The 21633-nt window shown below is 40.0% G+C and overlaps 1 protein-coding gene across 1 annotated transcript in view; it reads right to left on the reverse strand.

Annotated features, from left to right (window-relative positions):
• Positions 1-351: 351 nt before the first annotated feature.
• ELFN2 (extracellular leucine rich repeat and fibronectin type III domain containing 2) overlaps positions 352-21633 on the reverse strand; it is a 78769-nt gene continuing 57487 nt past the window's right edge. The window contains exon 2 of the mRNA XM_081956942.1: positions 352-5599. Coding sequence (XP_081813068.1) covers positions 2586-5000 — 2415 coding nt within the window. The 5' untranslated portion in view covers positions 5001-5599 and the 3' untranslated portion in view covers positions 352-2585. The remainder of the gene's footprint in view (positions 5600-21633) is intronic.

The raw sequence follows: 21633 nt of genomic DNA on the forward strand, positions 1-21633 counted from the left end.
GTGTGCAATGTAGAGAAGCATAATATTTCTTTTCTTGCAATGAAAAAGAAGTGGATCAATTTGGAGTCTTGAATCTAGAATGCCTTCTTCTAAGAGGGCAATATTACCAACCGTAAATACTTTGAGAAGTGTTTTCTCCTATGAAAGTCCTTGCCCAGTGTGGTTAATCATTGAAAACCAATAGCTAATGGATTCCGTGGCTGTACAGTTTGTGCTTTGTTGGTGTGTTCTGAGATAGGCCAGCACCAGGGGAGAAAGATAATCTACTAGTGATGCATGTTGGTTGCACCTATGAATTCTTGTTGCAAGGCAGAGGTGTGAGCAGTGGAAAAAGGATATGCCATATCCGTTGTCATGGTAAAGTTTATCAAATCAGAGATAAAAGGCTATAGAAACATTTAGAAACATGACACCTCTTTTCTCTTCATACAAGAAAATATCATTTTGATACCATAGAAATCAATGGGATAAGTTAGCCATGATTTAAGTCCCCCGTGAATTCATTGGGAGCCAAGTGCAGCTTATCTAAACCGGATTTTACTCCAATCTATTCCTAGTAAAACACTTTATAATTTCAATTGTTATAATAAAGTAGAGCACCACAGAATGGCACTCTCTAGATAGGAACACAAATGCGTCAGAATGTATGCATACATCCACATCCACATTTACTTATCTGTGCCAACTCCTTAACTAATCAATCTTAACTATGGTGATGAAGTTCTCATGAGAACAACTGAATAACTCAACTCATCCCTTCACCACTGGTTTTGAACCATTTTTGCTGTATATTCTCCCAAGGATATAAGGAAATATAGTGGCCAGAACTTTAATACAGCAGCTGCAAAAAACAAACAACTAAGTCATGGAGAAGAAATGACATCAGCAAGATGGTAGGCAAATGGGCGAACCGGGTCTGACAACCAATGCAATCAATTGGTATCTATGCCTTCATTCCATCCATATGCTATTTGGATACTCTGTTGGCAAGTCTGCTAATCCACTATGCATTACCTTGTCTAGCTTAACCACTGCATGTTTTCTTGAAGAATTCCATTCTTTTTCTTTTTCCCAGGGCAACCCTTCATTTTTCTGTTGCAAGATCATCCCAAGCTGTCTCCTCCCAGCCCCTGCAGCATTCTATGGTTTCCCCCTCCTGTTACCAAATAGGTCCAATTCTAGCATTGAGGTGTAATGTTTTTCTCATGGAATGTCATGGATCACAGCCAGTTATTTTCAGGGAATGAGCCAAGATGGACCCAGTCCTGTAAGGGAGCACAGTATATCCTGGGAAGGAGTTGTGTGCTATTCCCCAGGTCCATAGACTGAAGCTTGTTTGGAGTTAGAACCCCTTGAGATTTTAAGAGGGGTTGCAGCTACTGCTCTCCTCTCAAGCTCTTATTTTGGCAACCACTCTTGGCCAGGGCCAGCACTGTATAATTCACTTTTCTTGGAAGACAACTGAAATTCTACTGAAATGTGGGGATACTCCTTGAGAACTAATATTCTCTCCCTTCCTGATAAACAATGAAGGGCGTAGAAAATACAGAGACTCTGTAATGTATCTGCTTCATCTCCTAATTCTTTCCCCAATGAAGGAAAAATTACATCCTGCATCAGCCTACAGTTAATTGACAATCCTGAGCATGTGAGGATAGGCAAAGAAAGCTTTAGATGTTGTTCTTGCTTTTGCATGCACAAATCTCAACAAAGACTGACGGAATAGGGAGCACAGAAGATCCTGAGTGAAACCTTAATGTGTGTTACATCTTTGACTTGACTTTGGGATCTTTTAAAGGTTGCCATAAGTGCACAAGCATCAGTGACTTGAATCCCAATATAGTCATGCTTCAAATATGTGCACTTGGTCTGCTCCATCATGACTAAGTCTGGATTCAACCTACTCCATGATCAGTGCTAATGCAGCTGAGGTAATATTTCAGTAGCCTATCCATGTTGAGAGTATGTAGACCTTTCCCCAGAGGTCAAGCATGCCTACTCACAGGAGAGGGCTGAATGCACATTTGCTACACAAATGCCCCCCAAACACAAAATTAGGTGACTGAAATGCTACTCCAGCTTTATGTGAACTCCCATGCACTAGGGCATTGTTTGAAAGAATCCTGGCAATCACAGGAAAGAAAGGGAAGTATATAGAACCAGAGTGATCACTCTCCCCTTCACTTTTATCAGGGAATGAGTAAAACCACTTCCTTTTTTTTGGAACAAAATAAAAGTAACCAAAAAATGATGGTTAGTGTCTTAGTCTACGCCTGGTAAGCATCCCTCCCCTCCTACCTCTGCTACCTACAAGTCCAATAGCTCCTCTAACAGTCTTCCCCTTCTCTTCACCACAGAATAAAAGGAAAAGTCTCCTCCCCACCATCTGAAGGAGTAACAGTGGTCTCTGTAACACAAGAGAGACCTTTCATTTCACTTGTTTTTTTTCCTGTTGGTTTTTTTTTTTTTGTAAACTTTAAGAAATGGTTTCAGTTTCTTTTGTCAGATTTTTTTTCCACAGTCAGGTGAGGGGAGGGTGTTAATTTGTTTGTATGGTCGATTTAATCTTCCTTTTAATGAGGGAGTCACAACTTTTGTTGAGCAGATACACCTTTCCAATAATCCAAGATATCATGCAGATCTTCATCCTTGGCAAACTGGACTTTCTTTCTCAGGGCATGACCAGCTGCCATATAGACCTCCTCCCGGGGGTGCTTCTTGTAAGGTCGGAAACGCTCCCAGATCTTATGGGTGCTCTCGGAAGAGTACTCTGGACTGGAGGAATAGCCCGAGAAGTAGTGTCTAGGTGAGAGCTGAGAATATGTAGAGTCCCGCTTGGAACGGGAGAGCGGCTTAAGAAAGGACACCCGTTGGCTTAAAGTGTCACCACTCTCTTCATAGTAGAGGGCTGGAAAGGAATGCCGGTGTTCACTGCAGTGGTAGGAAGGCTTCACTTCTAAATGGTGGATGGCACCTGGGGACACAAGGGGAAGACGATCCAAAGGACTGTTGAGTGGACTTCCTTTCTCGATGTACTTGGAATCTGCTTTGCTCAATGGAGGATGATCAGGTACATCAAGACTGAAAACCTTAGCACTTTTGATGGAGCCACTAGATGAGACACTGCAGGTTTTTCTTGTCACAGCAGCATCTGCACTAAGCTGGCGCTGCAGGGGATGGTGGGAACTCTCCTTATATGGTGGAGAGAGAAAACTTGATCGCTCCAACCCAGCAGAAGAACTGGCTGGTATGGATTGGCATTCAAAAGCCATGTCAGAATCAACACCACCCCCTCCTCCCAAGAAGGAAGCCGAGTCCAGCTTCAGGGCATCAATGCAATTGTTGATTATCTGATTCACTTTGTCTACTTCCTTGGCAATTGTTGAGATTTCAGCTGCTGAACCTTGGCCATTATCCAGTTCATGCAGATCATCATCCCGCTGTGACCTGTCCAGCCCATCCCCACCACCGGTCCTAACCTCAATGTAATTGCCTTTTGTGGTGACCTTGGGAGTTTCCATGCCTGTATCCATAGATTTGGATGAAGGCAACTTCTCTCCAATCATGGATGGAAGAGATGACATCCGCGAGACAGGAATGACTGGTGGTTCTCCCAATTTCTGTGATGGATGTACAATTGAACTGGTATCAATATCTGAACCATAGCGCATCTCCAAAATAGTTTTTTTGACATTGAGAGATTTTTGTTTTTCCTCTTGCATCCTACGCTTCCTCAAGCAATAATAGACAATGCCAAGAATAATAACCATCCCAAAAAGGCAGCCTAATATGGTCATGATATAGTGGGTAGTGGTGGAGGTACTGGGTATTGGCTCTTCCCTCCCTTTACTCCTTGTGGCAAATGAGAGGCAAGTGTGGTTATAACGTTTGGAGTTACGGATTGAAGCAACACAGAATGTATAATCTGTGTGAGCCTTCAAGTGGGTGAGAGTGACTGATTCCTTCTTTTTCTTTAGAGTCATTACATCAGATATATAGCTGTTATTGTACTGAACCAGAACATACATCTTGCTAAAAGGGAATGGAATGGTCACCACTAAAACAGCCGCGTTGATGGATACATGCTGGAGCTTTATGCTGGGGTTAGAGGAAGAATCAGTGGTGGAAGACGCTGGAGGTTCAACAGAGAGGAAATCCCCTGGGCTAATGCCTGAGTTTTCAGCATTGTCATCTGGATCCCTCTGAGGATCTGTTATGAACTGTGTAGGTCTGATCCTGGAGATGGGTGGAAAGGTTCCATCCCCACACATTGACTTGAAAATTGTGATGGCATTGCGGCTGTGGTGTGGCCGAGGCATCAGAAGCGGATAACCAGCAAACTCCCGGGGAGTCTCACACTGCAGGCGATCATAGTTTTTTGTGACATTGTTGAAGGCTACCAACCACATGAGGAAGCCATAGAGGTTGCAGTCACAGTTGAAGGGGTTCCCAGCTAGCTCACATACCATCAGGTTGTTCAGGCTGGTGAAGGTGCTTCCATCTAGCCGGCTGAGACGATTGGAAGATAGATCGATACTGATGAGGCTGGGGCATTCCATGAAAGCATTGGGGGTAACCACCTCAATCAGATTGTGCTGCACAAACAGGAACTGGAGACGGCCCATGCCACGCAGCATGCCCTCAGTCAGATTGGTGAGCTTATTGTAGCCCAGCTGCAGCACCTGCAAATTTGTCTGGCCCATGAAAGCTCCATCCTCAATGTAGGAAATCTCATTTTTTGTTAGATTCAGATCTGTCAAATTACCAAAGCGGTTCAGAGAGGAGTAGAGCACCACCTTAAGTTTGTTCTCATTCAGCCTCAGGTCATGCACAGTGCTGTTGATATGCTGGGGAATAGTTTCATAGGGTGGTTGATTCTGACTGCAGATAGCGAGCCACACATAACCTTTGTCTCCTTCGATCAGCCAGCAGTCACAGTGGACCATCCCAGGAGCAAAAATAAAGAGCAGGGTGGCCACCCCGAATCCCAGATGGAGCATGGTGGGCTTACAGTGCCCCCTGTAGGCAAAAAGGAGCAAACTCACAGCCAAAATTAAGACGGGGGGGAATCAAAACAAATGCCCTTGAAGTTCAACAATTGAAGGGCATGGACATCCCAGTTCTGTTTGATGCCACTGTCATCTTATATGTCTGGTTTCATAGACAGATGTCAATGAAACAGAATTGGCTCTTGAGGTCAATCAGGATAAATGCTGAACTCCAAGAGGGAAAATATATTTGTGGGCAAGTATATTCTCAAAGCCAAACAAAAGCCAAATGTTCAAGAACAAATCTTCTTTGTCTGATTCCTCTATACCCTCCTTTCAAAAACAGCATGATGTGATTAAATGTTCAAGGCAGAGCTGCCCTGGTGTCAGGAACGTTTCTGGCTGGATGCAGCTGCTTCCTCCACTTTCTCTCACAGTCCTCTTCAAAGGGCTTCAGAACTTCACATCAAATTTGTTAAAAAGAAAGTAAGGAAGAGAGGAGTAGAAAGTAGGGAGGGAAAGGGAGGGAGAGAGGGAGGGAGGGAGGGAGGGAGGTAGAGAGGGGAAGAAAAAGGGAGAAGGAAAGAGATAAATCCATCTGTCGCTGAAATCTGGAAAGGAAGCACACAAGAAATAAGGGTTATCAATTAAAGGGAAAGCTTTGAAACATCAAAAAAAAAAAAAAAGGCAACTAGATTTCTTAGCCCCAAGAGGCTAGGGAGAAATGGAGTGGAAAGCAATGCAGGCAGAAAAAGGGGGTAAATGGAATTAATATTGTCTACTGTGTTGATAAGCTTTAGCAAAAGGAATCCTGGTAACATAACTGTGCGTACCACCCGGTCCCAAGGTGTAATAGAGAGGCAATTCAGAGAGAACATGGACTGTGGAAACATGTGAGAAGACAAAAATGGGATCTAGAGTTATATTTTGAGTGCTTGGTTTGACAACTTCCTCTGACAAGGATTTTCAGCTGTCCCTGAAAAGAAACATCTCCGCTGCATCTCTCAGTTGTGTACTTGTGCACAGACACACACACACACACACACACACACACAATATATATAAATCAGGCTCCTATCTATTTTCCTCTTTGACGCACACTGATAAAACAATTCATTTGTTGTATAACTGCTCTTGTTCTAAAAATAATTATCTCACTTTAACAGACACCGGTGTGCATGTGTGTGTTGGGGTTGGGGGTGGGGAGATGTTGCTGGTTAGTGTAGACTAGAGAGAAGCAGGACCTTAATTGGTAGAGAGGAACGTATAGCTGTGATGGTCACAGCAGGACTGGATGCACACTGATGCTCAGAATAGATGTGTTAACATAGACAATTAGTTATCCTTCAGGCTAACCTTCCCCTTCAAAGGAAAGACTAACACTGTCATTAATGAGTGAATGCTTTATCCATGTGAAGTACAGAAGTGTTTCCGCACTCATTAGCTTCAGGCTGTGTGTACTTTCATCCTTTTATGTACGTTCATACTTTAGTGACAGTCAACGCACAGGCAGTGTAGAATGCTGGTGCTACATTTGACATATGGAAGGCCTGAAAATTTTGTTTTAATCAAACAGACAAACAACATTCTACAAGATGCAGAAACAAATTGGAATGTACACAGAAATGGTCATCCATGATGTTCGCAAGATATAGGTGGAGATGGGATGGATGGATAGAACCCTGATGTCCACCAACTGGAACATAGGGACTCACCATGGAAAATGGTGAATTGTAAAGGTATATAGGGATTTGTTTTTAATGGAGAAACTGAAGCTCCTAACACATTTTTTTTAACCAAAAAACTTTATTTTCTCTTTCTTGATTTCAATTGCCCTGTTTTATGAAGTTATGGTGAAACCTTTTAGCTATCGTAACACATTCCTGAGTCAGAGTTCCTTGCTGTGATATTACATATCCCCACAAACTAACCAGAAAACTCAATATATCTACTTCCATCTCTGGTTTAAGCACAGCATAGTAAGAGTTGGGAGAGAAATGCAGGATTTGAACATGATTCATTCATAGTTTTTGCTGCTTTGCTATTCCACATTTTTCATATCACAGAATTTAGGTTCATTTGCTTAAGAACTTTGATTTCTCTTTCCATCAGTATGGAGCACACACACCTGCCATGATATTTTTGTCTATAACTTCGTACCAGGCCTGTAACAAAAATGCTATCAATACAAAAACAATTGTAGACTAAACTTATTTTGGTGGGGCGGGGGCGGGAGAGGAGGTATCTTCTTCTTTTCAATTTGTAATATTTTTAAAGAAAATTCAGCTGTCATGTCTTTAAAATTCCATATTCCTTGAGTTTAATTTAAACATAGATGCAGGTAAATCCTTGACTTACAACCACAACTGGGCTCAACATTTATGTTTCCAAGTGAGACATTTGTTAAGGGAGCTTTCCCCCATTTTACAACCTTTCTTGCCACAGTTAAGTGATTCACTGTAGTTGTTAAGTAAGTAACATGGTTATTAAATGAATCTGGCTTCCCCATTGACTTTGCTTGTCAGAAGATCACAAAAGGGGATCATATAACTGTGGGGACACTGCAATGGTCATAAATATGAGTCAGATGACAAGCATATTAATTTTGATCACATGACTATGGGGATGTTGCAATGGTTGTAAGTGTAAAAAATGGTCATAAGTCACTTTTTTCAGGGCTGCTGTAACTTTGAATGGTCAGTAAATGAACTGTTGTGAGTCAAGGACTACCTGTACTTCTTCAAATATCTTTATGAGCTTTCAGAAAATTTCCTTTATCCCTCTTCCAGATCAAGATCCAATGCTGTTCTATTCTTTTCCAGCCTGGACTTTTAACTGGTTCCAGTCGAAACTTTCAGCAATTCTGCTCTTTCTTCACATTTTTTGTTATCTCCTCACCAAGTTTCTGTAGCAGTGCTTGAATTCTCATTCCATTCTTTTTTGACCTTCCCAAAGAGTGTGAATGTGTTCTGACCTAAGCTTCCTTAACAAACATGAAGCAGAGTCTTGGTCCCAACAAAACCTCTTTTATTTACGCGACTGGGAACTTCTTTCATTCACAGTCAGCAAGGCTTAGTGAACAGTCTTTCAGAAGAATATTTATCAACATGAACCTTATCTTACTTGGTGAGCTGCCGGATAACTAGTTTCCAAATGCAGGGCAAGGCAACACTTAGAGTCAGAAACAGAACTTTCCACTCTTGAAATGACTGAAGCAACAAATTGTTTCCTGCAAAAGCCCACTCCCTGTTTGCTCCTCTTTTGTTTCCTATGGGAGAGGCCAGTCACCTCCAAGGTGTGGCTTTACTCCCAAGTTGACCCTGCTTTCTTAGTTGTTCTTGTCTTCTGGCAGCTCTGCATATGCGCATACTGGGAACAGGCTCCAGCTATTCCTCTGCCTCACTGCTGTCTAGCTCCCTCTCTGCCTCTGACACAGAGCCCTTATCTGAACTTCCCTCAGCCCCCAGGACTCGTCCATGTTCCTCCCCAACCTCCTCACTGTCCGACTCTGCTGCCAGCTCTGCTGGCCACCGGTGGGCCACAATAGAAAGGTCATTAGACTTACTTCCCATTAAAAACACATATACACAAACACAGACATACAAAAGTTGGTTTTTAAAAATTGTAAACTTATTTTCAAATAGGATTAGACAACTAAGAAGCATATTCTTTCATTATAGACAGTGCACATGAGACACACTGCCTCAACAGAAGCATTCTGCCTGCATGAGAGGAAAGATAAATTCCCCTTTGAAGAAAGTGTAGTCTTCAACTGTTTTCTAAGTATTTGCATTTATGAAAATAACTTTTGGAAAATACTCTACTTTCTTAGTTAGAGACACCTTTTAGTTGATTACATTTAAAAAACAATTCATTGATCGAATATTTTTTTAATCATCATAAGATCTAGGACTATTGGATCAGATTTACAGAGTGCCTTAAAATGCATGAGGTTGTGATCATAACACAGGGGGAGGCCCAGCAGTCTTGAGGATAACTTGGTGAAAAGCAGTAAAATTCATCATCTGATGCGGGTCTGGTGAATATGAATAAATGAACAATGTTTACAAAGAAGAGAGATGAAAAGTGGGATTTCCCCAAGTTTCTTTATTGATATGGGAAGTCTTTAACTTGCTTATAAACATCAGGTGTTAAAGGTGATCAGCAAGGTGGCCAGGTTTGCTGAAGAAACTAAAACATTCAGTGCAATAAAGTAGATTTGTTCCATCAGTGGGGTGAACAGGCTAATTAAATATGACAAATATGGACTAATGTACAATGGATGTGTATAGGTCTGTCTGTCTGTGTATATGTACATGTGGACTCATGCCTTTGAGTCAACCTTGATTCCTGATGACTGCCTGAACAAGTTCCTGCAGTTTTGTGGACAAGATTTCAGATGTTTTCCATTGCCTGCTTCCTAGGATGCAGAGATTGACTGGCCCAAGTTCACCCAAGTTCGCCAAGATGGGACTAGAACTCATGATCACCCAGTTTCTAGCCTTCTGCCTTAGTCATTGCACTAAACTGATGCTGGCTCTCTTCCTCATTCTCTTTCTGGTCTCAATTGGTCATTACTAAAAATAAAAAAAGGAGAGAAATCCTGGAATTGTGGATAGTGTAATGCGCATGTCAACTCAATATGTAAGAGAAAAGAAACAAAGCAAATTTAGTGCTAGAAATACACCTTTACTACACAGTGCATTTTTAAACCATGGAATTCATTGCTACCAAAGATCTGATTAGCCAACTGTTTAAATTTAATAGTGAGTGTAGCTATCAAAGGCTTGATGAATATATAACACCTTCATGTTCATAGGCACCAAACTATTCGCTAAAAACAAGCGGAAGAGAGCCATTACCCTCTTGCCTTGTTTATGAGCTTTTTGGATGCTTTTGGTTGCCATTGTGTGAAACAGAATGTTGACCTTGATTTGTGTTGATCCAGCTGATTTTTTTCTGCTATTCTTCTTTAACTACCTATTCTAGGTCTTTGTTCTTAGAAAGTCATGAATCTAAACAAATATGGTGGCTTCCAGGTAAAGATAGATGGTGGGTTAAAGCATCCCTGTGAACAACTCTGCAAAGAGGTACAGCACTGGCCTGAACCAGCTTCCACAGTGATGAAAAGTCTGCAGAGATAAGAAGAGATGGCCTCTTGCACTCTGGAAGAGCTTCTTGCAAGGAGATCATGAGAAGTGAGATTCTTGTAGTCAATTGTCAGCTGAACAAATTGGGAACTGAGGGATTTATAACATGTCCTTAATTGCTGTGGACCTTAATGGACATTTGACCAGCTTTCTTAAACATCTTTGGACTTAATTACATTAGGAGAAATACAGTATTCTAAATGGTAGTGAAGATCAAAGATTGGATACCTTCTTTTTGAAATTAAGAAGAGGGGGGGAGATGCTATTTAAAGCCTTTTAATTTAAAAGCAAAAGGCTTAACAAGATTGTGATCCAAGAAAGTTTTAAATGGATTATGAAGACAGTGATTTTAAAAAAAACATTTTTTTCTGACAAAGTGCCTTTAAAAATAGCAAAATTAATTAGACTAACAGACCGGACCTTTGCAGGAATGCTGATTGTTTATTTTTAAGAACAGTAGTTAATTAGTGGATTTTACAAAACAAAAAGATAAGGATAATATGAGCTAAACTATGAGACCATAAGTATGCAGAGCTAATTGGGACTAAAGTGTTAAAGATAGAATGAAGCAAAATGGGGGGGGGGGGGAACAGAAGCCTACCTCTCACCAAAGTAATCAACATACTACCATTTTCTGACAATGCTCGCTACAAGAAAAGCTGCTAAATTAGGTGAAAGACGCAGGGTCTCACTAGAACAGTGGTTCTCAACCTTCCCAATGCCACGACCCTTTAATACAGTTCCTCATGTTGTGGTAACTCCCAACCATAAAATTGGTGTCTCGGTTCCTAAGACCATCGAAAATATGTGTCCCAACCCACAGGTTGAGAACCACTGCACTAGAACAATTACAAATGAGAGTATTTCACCAGATTTATTGCAGAAATGTTTGAAGATTTGCAAAAAGATGACCGAAGTGGCTAAAAGGATATAGAAGGAGAATTCGCAGGAATAAAAAACGAGCCAAAAAGTGTTAATCATCTATAGGACAACTGGTTGGAGATTTAAAGCAAATTAATGACAAAGTGGAAGTTTTGGAAAGTAAGACAGAAGTTATAAACAGAGGGATGGAGGGAAAAAATTAATATTATTGAAGCGGAGGAAAAAATAATTTTCTTAAGCTTTAAAGCAATTAGATACAACATGAAGAAGATATCAGAGAAAATATTGTAAAGTCTCTAATTTCATGGATTTGGAGGATGGATGACCCTGACACAGAGATTGATAACGTGTATAAGATTAATACACATTTTTCAAAATTAAAAATTGCCCAAGCACTTTGTCAGGAAGAAGACAAGACCTCAAGTAATTTATAATGATAGATAATATAGATGTAATTGTATTTAAAGAAATTTCAAATTGAATGCTATACAGAGTATTTTTTCTGACAGACAAAATTAAACAGAAAAAAATGACATTTAGATAAGTTGAAAGGGGGGACCTTTTACTCTTAAACCACAGAGATTTAGATTGAAAATTTAAAAAAAGAACTGACATGTTAAACAATATATTTAGTTATAATACACAGTTGGATGAATGGGAAAATATGTGATTAAAAGGGTTGAAATTTACATTGTATTATGTTCTTAAACAGAATTTTTAATAAAATAATGCATTGTTGGTATGTGACACCAGAAAAATTATCTAGAATGTGTAAAGATTCAGATGTATATTGGAAATGTAAACAATACAAAGGGACATTTTATCATGTTTGGTAGACATCTAAAAAGCTTAAAAATTGAATTAAAATAGTTTCATATAGAAGATTTTAGAAATTTCCTTTTAGACTAATGGATAAACAGTTAGAACAAAAGCCACGGAAAATTATTTCAATATATGATTACTGTAGCAACATTATTACATGAACAGAGATGGAAAGATTCAACACTGCCCATATTAGCAAAGGAGTAATGACTGATAAAATTGAGAGATCCTGCTGAGATGGATGATTTATCTTCTTTGATTAGATAAAAAACACTACCTGTATTAATTGGTGACTGGAAATCTCTTATGGACTTTTTGCCTAAAAGTTTTTTAAAAAACGAGTGTGTGATTTATGACTTTGATGACTAGATTGGATAGATTATAAAAGGAAGAGTATTATGATGAATTTTAGAGGGAAAAGTTAAAATATAATTGTACTTATACAATTGCTGTGAGAATATCAGAAGCCATTCCATTACAAAAATAATTGGTCGTGTTTTGGGATTACTTCTGGCATGGATGAGATGGGAGTATTCATACATCCTTGCCCTACTTCACCTCTTGGTGACTTTTGATACCATCATCCATGATATTCTTCTTGGATCAGCTCAGATGATAGGGGTGATGGTAGATTGGTTCTATGTTGGTTTCCTCTTTCCTTTGGGAATTATAGCAATAGCATATATACCACTTATATACCACTTCATAGTGCTTTACAGCCCTCTCTAAGCAGTTTAGAGAGTCAGCATACTCTCCCTTCCCATAATCTGTCCTCATTTTACCAAGCTCAGAAGGACGGAAGGCTGAGTCAACCTTGAAACAAACAGAATCAAACTGCTGGCAGTCGGCACTGAAGATGAACATGTAATTGGTAAAAAGTACATACTTTTGTTGAAATATGAAACAGAAGAAGCACAGATTAAAGAATGTATAATAAAGTGGGCTAAGAATTTTGGTTATAATATACAGATTGACAAATGGGAAACTGTGATTAAAAAGTTTGATATGTTATGATCGGAAATATAATTTTTATAAAATGATGCATTGTTGATATATGATGTCAGAGAAACTATCTAGAATAAATACAGGCACTTTGTATGTTGAAAATGTGAACAACATGAACATTTTATCATGCTTAAAAATATTACACACACATATATACATACATACATACATACATACATACATACACATACATACATATATACAGGTGAAACTTGAAAAATTAGAATATTGTGCAAAAGTTCATTTATTTCAGTAATGCAACTTAAAAGGTGAAACTAATATATGAGATAAGATTCATTACATGCAAAGCAAGATAGTTCAAGCTGTGATTTGTCATAATTGTGATGATTATGGCGTACAACTCATGAAAACCCCAAATCCACCATCTCAGAAAATTAGAATATTACATGCAATCAATAAAACAAGGATTGTACATAGAACAATATCGGACCTCTGAAAAGTGTAAGCATGCATATGTACTCAGTACTTGGTTTGGGCCCCTTTTGAGCAATTACTGCCTCAATGCAGTGTGGCATGGAAGCTATCAGCCTGTGGCACTGCTGAGGTGTTATGGAAGACCAGGATGCTTCAATAGCGGCCTTCAGCTCTTCTGCATTATTCAGTCTCATGTCTCTCATCTTTCTCTTGGCAATGCCCCATAGATTCTCTATGGGGTTCAGGTCAGTCGAGTTTGCTGGCGAATCAAGCACAGTAAACCCATGGTCACTTAACCAGGTTTTGGTGCTTTTGGCAGTGTGGGCAGCTGGAAAATGAAGACAGCATCCCCATAAAGCTCATCTGCGGAAGGAAGCATGAAGTGCTCCAAAATCTCCTGGTAGACAGCTGTGTTGACCCTGGTCTTAATGAAGCACAGTGGTCCAAAATCCTGTTGCTCAGTGGTCCAATGTCCTCTTTTCTGATGAGAGCAACTTTTGCATCTCATTTGGAAACCAAGGACCTAGAGTATGGAGGAAGAATGAAGAGGCCAATCAAGCACAGTAATCCCACGGTCATTGAACCAGGTTTTGGTGCTTTTGGCAAAGGTTGCTCTCATCAGAAAAGAGGACTTTGGACTCCCTTTTTTCATCCTTATTTTGTATTAGTTTTTAATCTCCTCTTTTAAAAGTTTCAATAAAAATAATATAAAAATGATATGAGGGCATTTACCACAATTTTGTTTCTGGAATAAGTCCATTCTTTATTGTTTCCCCTGGGTTTCCATGGACATCTCTATTGCTGCTAATTGTTAGATTTAAAAAATGTATTGCATCATCAACAATGTGTGAGCAGCAGAATCCACAAAGTAAGGATGCCCAAGGGCACAATCAAGTTACTCTCTAAAGTGTTTATAGTAGTCCTGTGTATTTGATTGAGAGTCACATGATCCAGGATAATGATACAGTGCTGGCATATTTTCTAAGGAACCGTTTGAATGATGCCTAGAGGGAATGTCATTTAAAATATTCCAGAGAGACTGCAAAACTGAATGAACATAAACAGAAAAGGGGAAATATTGTTTCAATCAAGTAAATGCATTACACAATGTGAATAATGCCGATTTTCCCTTGTTCATTCCACACTGTGAAATATTGCTGTAATTTGTAAAATGTATATGCAACATATTAATACAGAGATGTACATCCCATTTGTGAGCAGAACCATTGTGACCATTTGCCCTCAAAGAACCTTGCCTAACATATTTTATTTAAAATTGGTTAATGTTCTTAATTTAAAAAAGAAAAGGTAGGTTAAGAAACAAAGTTTAGGAACAGGAGAAGATGTAATGAACATTAGGCTGGAAAAGAATAAATTTAGAATACTGTTGTCTTGTCTTGTACAAATGCTGATTCTAGGAATATATCACTCATCTAAATTAGGAATATATCACTAATCTAAATTAGGGGAAATTTTAAGAATAAAATGAAGGTATTCATTAATAGCAATCGTATTACATTTGCAAAGGAATTCCTTTGCCTTCATTTATTCCATAGAAGCTTGTCCTAAACTTCTCATAAACAAAGAAACAAACAAACACCTCCTAGTATAATTGTTCAAAGGGTAAAAATAGGACAAAGAAAAAAGGGCTGAAAAAGAAGAATGCAAACCTTTCAGGAATTTGACTTAATCTGTGCACAGAGAGATCTGAGCCGATCTGGGTTGCTAAAATTTCTAGGGCATCTGGATTAAAGGATCACAGATCAAGCTGGAAAAAGAGGCAGTTGCATATTCAACAACCAGGAACAGAGATGTGGGGGAGGGGGGGGAGCAAAAGAAAACTGTAAAGGCAAACTGATAGCATTCTGTCACTTGCAATGGAAATGGAGAAGCAAATTTTTATAGACTCTGCATATGTTAATTTAGGGGCAGATATTCAAAATTGAAATAAGTACTTTAATTTCAACAGGCGTGTATTACAATTTAACCTCATGGAAAAGGTTATGACTAGATGTCTTCCATTCTTTATTATAATCTGCTGATCCAGCATTTGCTGTTGATGGGCAACTAGTGAACATTAAACTGCATCTGGATGGGACAATTTTTCAGACAGGGGGTTAGTGAGCTGATAGCGGTCTACAAAATGGTTTGAAGTCATGTGATTAATTGTCTGATTGATGATGAAGGATATGGAGGAGCTGGATCCAAACAGTACTTAATAGGCAGAGACAGAATAACTACAAGAAATGATAAATCTATTAAACAAATAATTCCGGAGTTCTAAGAATAATCACACTTAAAAACTTACTGGCTCTCTAAATTTGTTGATTTGTCCATGTAGTTCATCTCTCAAGTAATATTCTTTTTTGTTTTCATTTGGTTTTAGGTTTCTTTATTATATTTGCAGCTGTTTTCTATGAACCTTTTATTCATTATGTACTTTATCCAGTTTATAACCTTTCACGCTGATCTACGTTAAAAAAAGTAAAATACTTTATAACCTTTCACGCTGATCTACGTTAAAAAAAGTAAAATACTCTGGCAGGCTCCCTCTCATTAAAAATATTCATTTTATCTCCATGGATTTTGGGGTGGGTTTTTTTTTCATTAATAACTACCATTGTGTTGGAACTTTATGCAATTTTCCCCTTTATACTTTGCTTCTCAGTACATATTTCATAGTATACCTTGATAATGTCTAACCCTCGTTCCTTCGCATCGCAGTTAAGAGTTAGCCAAATTTCTCAGAGATATTCTATAGCTTACGAATGCAGTTGTCTGTGGTTTGAGATATACATGCTGCAAAGATTCCTGAATACTTTAAAGGTGGGTATGGTAGCTTGTTTTTTGTTCTTTTTTAAGATACATTTTTCCTGTAATCAGATAGGAGAAAATACAATTTTATTTCCACTAGAGCAGCAATGATTTCCATGCCTCAAATTGCATATTAAATTATATTCCATGTCTAGCATTCTTGCACAAAAGCAATTTGGGTGAAAATTGCACAGGAAAGGCTGCAAAAACAGTACCTGAGGTTCCTTATTATAAACCCACCTCTTTGCTATAGGAATTTTACTAATGAGTGAAATATGTAGGAGACAACTCCGATGTATTCATATAATTGTTCCCCTCAAAAGTTCCATTTAGAACTTTGGGTGTAGCCTTGTTTCTGTCATCCATCTCTTTGGCCGAATTTGTTCAGCATATTTATTTGGTTCTTGAACTGGCTGATTGTTTGAGGGGGTGATTGAATACAACTTTCAATCTACTCTGTCAGGCATATGATTAGTATTCCAGTTTCAAACAATAATGATACTCATGCAATCTCTATTTTTAACCACTGGAGCTCGGAGATTTTAGTCCTTGTGTTTAAATCTTCCAACTTTCTGCATCAGTTATAGCTCCCTGCACAGTCTGAAACACTACAGAACTTTGTTTTAAATAGAGCAATACATTTTGATTTATTCCCTGAAGTGCTGGATTCGTGGCTATAAAGAATGTTTAGACCAAATTCAAATTACTCAGTCTCTCCTTTCTGACTCCAGGATGGGAGTTTATCCCAAACCAAAGAGGTGTGTTCTCCAATTCTTCACTTCATTGGGAAATTTCTCATTCATTCAACCTTCGATTACAAAACCAGGAAGAAAAACTCATTACTTTTCAGTACCCATCTTGAACCTCCCCATCCTCTGTTCTATCCAGTAATTTTCATACATCTATCACCCAGCTCCAGAAATTATTCACCAAATGAGGCAGAGGAAAACAAGGTGAACAGTGGGTGTTTGGAAGGAAGGCGCTGCAATCCTTTCCTAACCAAAACAGCGGCACACTCATTGTAAAGCTTCCACGGTCTGGCAGAACAACAATAAAAACCAGCCCTATGCCCTTCGTACTGGCCAGGAAACATGCCAACCCCTGCTTTTGGCTCCATTCTTCTGCTGTCACTTCTTAGAAGCTAAAAATATAAAAAGAAAACACTTCAATGTCAGGAACCTGAAAACATGATGAGGCTTATTGTGGAGAAATAGGACCAAAGCTCTGCCCAGCTGGGAGGGTGGTCCTACCTCCCCAGACATCCCACCCCCCTCAATGCCCCATTGTCTTCATATAGATGCATTTCTAAAACAGAACTGTGGGAGAAGGCAGCCAAGGCCGAATATTAAATATGGCATAGTCTACTTTTCAACACAAGCAAACCAATTTTGTAGAAATTCTATCACTTTAAGTGATTGCTAAATGTAGACTCAGAGGGATGGAAGGTTTGACTCATGTATTTAAAGCTCAAGCCAGCAGGGGTTGTAGGCCATTTCTATTTGGCTTTGCCTCCATAGTTTATTGCAACCGCACATATAGTGGAGGGTGGCTTTCACTCCCAAAAAAACTTCTGGAGCAATTATTTTGTGAATATTCGGATGTTTCCCCTTTATTGTCTTATATAACAGTGAGATGGGTGATATACACATTTAACACATAAATAATAAATGAAATAATTATACCTTTCATAACGTCTTACAAAAATGATAGCCATGACGTTTGTAGCAGATTTGGGAGATCTTCCTAAACTATGTGGTATTATATGAAAGCAGGGGTGGCTTCAAAAAGTTCAGCAACAGGTTCTCTGCCTGGTGGACATGGGCAGGGTAGGCGTGGCCTAATCGGCCTCCTGCACCAAGGGGGGGATTTTTGTCTTCCCCAGGCTCCAGAGGCTTTCTTCGAGCCTCTGGGGAGGGCGAAAACTGCCTCCCCTGGGCTCTGCAGGCCTTTTTTTCTCCCTCCCCGAGCCTCCGTGTGAGCCCTTGCACTTACCCTGCATCCAAAACAGGCCACATGGAGACTCCTGGGAGGAGTGGGGTGGGAGGGGCGGGGTGGCTGAGGCCAGCCAGAGGTGGGATTTGGAGGTTCTCTGAACCAGCCATAACGTTAGCTACGGGTTCTCCCGAACCCGGGTGCACCCTGTGTGAAAGTATGACTAAATGTGTAGAGCCGAAAGATACACTGAAATTCATGTGGATAAGGATTTTTTTCTGTCTCTTTCTTAGTCTCTTCCTTTATATATTTGCATGCATATTCTAGAATACAAAAAAAAAAATCAAGAAAGTTTGCATAGCGCGAGGTTCTTTCTTTTCCAAGAATGGACACGCCACTAAGTGATTGATAGCTGCATAAAGTTGTGCCACTTACCTTCCCTAACAATAGGCTGCTGCCCTGGGTTCACTCTACCCTGCCAGGCCTTGCAAGTTAATGTAAGCTTCATAAATAAGTCTTTGATGGTATAACAAATAAATATTTTATAACAAATTAAGGTCTTAAAGTTTTTTAAGTGTCTTTGTCTCCCTCCAAAAGTTATTGGGCTTCTTTGGACTAGGTGCTGCCCCTCTGTGGCTGCTCCTCATCTGGTTGCCAGGCTCCAAACTCCAATCCAGGCCCCAGGCTGGAATCATACCACAATGGGATGCTTACGGTAGCTGGCGGTCCCAACAGATGACTGACAGCACCCTTGCTTGCTTGTAAGAGTTGTACATTTTCGTACATATTATTTCCCACTACCTACTTTCTCATCTTCCTGTTGTTTTGTCCTTTTCTCCTATACCCACCCCCCATTTTTGTAACCTAAGGCCCTGGATGAGGCAAGATTGCCTATGGATGATAGCACATTTCTAAGACTGCCAAGGTGTGGCTCAATTAGCCAGACACTTAGAATGCCAGCCTGGATATTTGTGAGTAAACTCAATGAATGAATGAATGAATGAATGAATGAATGAATGAATGAATGAATGAATGAGCCCATATTCCTTTAAGTTTCTGGGACTGTGAACTTTTACTGCCCTTTGGGGGGAAAGTATGTGGTTAGCCTTGGTGAACTGGGAGTGGAAATTGTTTCTGCCTGGCTGAAGCTACTTTTATTAAACACAGACACCAAGTCCAGTTTCATTCCCTCACACAGAGAGGTACCATTGTATATTGTCTGCACTGCCTGCCTAAGCCAATGTTCAAGTCTGATAAAGTTCCCTAAAAATGATCTGCTTCTCAGAGAAGCAAGAGGACTGTACATTTGCATGAAGTTTTCTTGCCCCGCAGAAAACATGTACATTAGAAAATAGGCATTTATTCTACCATTGCATAAATGGTGCTAAGAGCTTCTCCATTAGACTTTTATAGCTGATAAAAACTTCCCTAATCTCAACAGGGAGGTTGTAAGGCTCTGTCACATTCCCTACTGTTCCAAAGTCATCTCTGCTTCCATGTTAATGGGCAGGACAAATACCTACTTTGAGCAGGAATTGTCTGGAAATTCCAGGATTGTGACGAGAATTCCCATCCTTCAAAGATGGGAATGGACATTGTGAAAATTCTAGTTCAGTGCATCCGGAAGCCAGCAGGCCTTGATAGGCTGCAATGTGACAAGGATGAGTAGTGCCCATTTCTGTTTCTGGGAGAGTTTTACAACCATAGCAACTACGCTGATAGCCTTGCTTTGAAGAAATAGAATTCTGATCATCTAAAGCAGTGTTTTTCAACCTGGACGACTTTTAAGTCCTGTGGACTTCAACTTCCAGAATCCAGCTGTGCTGGCTGGGGGAATTCTGGGAGTTGAAGTCCACAGGACTTAAAAGTTGCCATGGTTGAGAAACACTGATCTAAAGAATGGTGCAAACTTATCTTTTTAAAAAAATACTTGAGTGCATAAAGCACCCTTTGCTGAGTCAGTGTTTGTGTCTTTCTGTTCATCACTGCACTTAACTCAAGTGCCAAAACCTATCCCCTATTGTCGTCTCTCAAAAAAGGACCTGGAGGAGAGACAAACACATTAGGCTAAACTAAAAAGGTCGACTCATCTATCAATCGCTCCCAGAGGATAACAATGGAAACCACTTGAATGTTGTGGCCAATGAGCCCCTGTAGCTCACAGAAGCCAAACTCAACTTGACGGAATCCTCTGTTTTATTCCTTCTGAAGAAGCAATTTGCCACTGAAGGACAGTGAAATGCATTTTTGAATTCCACTGATCTCAGTGCTGGAAGCTGCATCCTACTTACTGGTCTTTCTTTACTCAGTGGCCTCCAGATGTACTGAATGTCTACTCCCATTATCTCCTAGAGAGCCTCAGTGGCATAGTGGTTAGAGTGCAGTACTGCAGGCTACTTGTGCTGACTGCCAGCTGCTGCAATTTGGCAGTTCAAATCCCACAAGGCTCAAGGTTGACTCATCCTTCCATCCTTCCATCCTTCCAGGGTGGGTAAAATAAGGACCCAGATTGTTGGGGACAATATGCTGACTCTGTAAACAGCTTAGGGAGGGCTGTAAAGCACTATATAAATCTAGGTATTATTGCTAGATAGCATGGCTCAGATACAGTCATGGCTCGAAGTATCAAACTTCTCTGGATAGTCCAAATAGGGTTAAGTCACCAGGCTAGAAACAGGAAAACCATGAGTTCTAGTCCTGTCTTAGGCGTGTAAGCTGGGTGACCTTGGGGCAGTCACTCTCTTTCATCCCAACTCACCTCACAGGGTTGTTGTTGTGGGGGAAATAGGAGGAGAGAGTATTAAAATGTCACATTGGGTTGTTTATAAAATTAATAATGGTAGGATATAAATGCCATAAGTGGGGGAAGCGCCTGTAGTGCACGCATGGGCACTGGGGGGGTCGCGCATTGCCTTATGGGTGCGGCACACCCGCACACGACCCCCCTGCGCTCCCCCCCACTTATGGCACGCAAGCCAAAAAAGGTTCGCCATCGCTGGCCTACTACATCCATTTCTATCATGCAGTTTTCAGAGACATACATCATTAGCTAAAATGGCAGGTCAATGCTCTCTTTAATGGTGAGCCCCCCCCCCAAAAAAAAACCAGGAAAAGGCCTATAGTCGGCTCAGTTGGGAGTACTCAATCCTGCTAGATATAGTCTCTTATATTTTGGGATCAAACATGGCAGGAAATCCATGAAATGGTATGGCTGAGGTACATTATATGTTCACTCCTAGCATTAGAATTCATAGTGCATAAACCAGGTGCTGCAATGACTTTCACAACATTGTCACCTTGCTGCAAAGATAATCTTCGGAGCAGAAATGAATTTGAAGGGGGGAAAGAAACAAAAATAAAATGACATTCAAATCACTAACGTTTGCATGGTATAAGGTAAAAATATAAACCCAGCAAAATCCAGCTTCTGAATAAGCACTACATTACTTAGTACAAAACTCTAGTCCAGGGGTGTCCAAACTTTTTGCGAGGAGGGCCAGATTTGGTGAGGTGAAAATGTGTGGGGCCAATCATTCAGCCTGACATTGTTTGAACCCTTAACATTAAATGCGAATTAACTACCGTATTTTTCGGAGTATAAGACG

Source organism: Natrix helvetica, assembly GCF_964273705.1.
Source record: "Natrix helvetica genome assembly, chromosome: 6".
NCBI lineage: Eukaryota > Metazoa > Chordata > Lepidosauria > Squamata > Natricidae > Natrix > Natrix helvetica.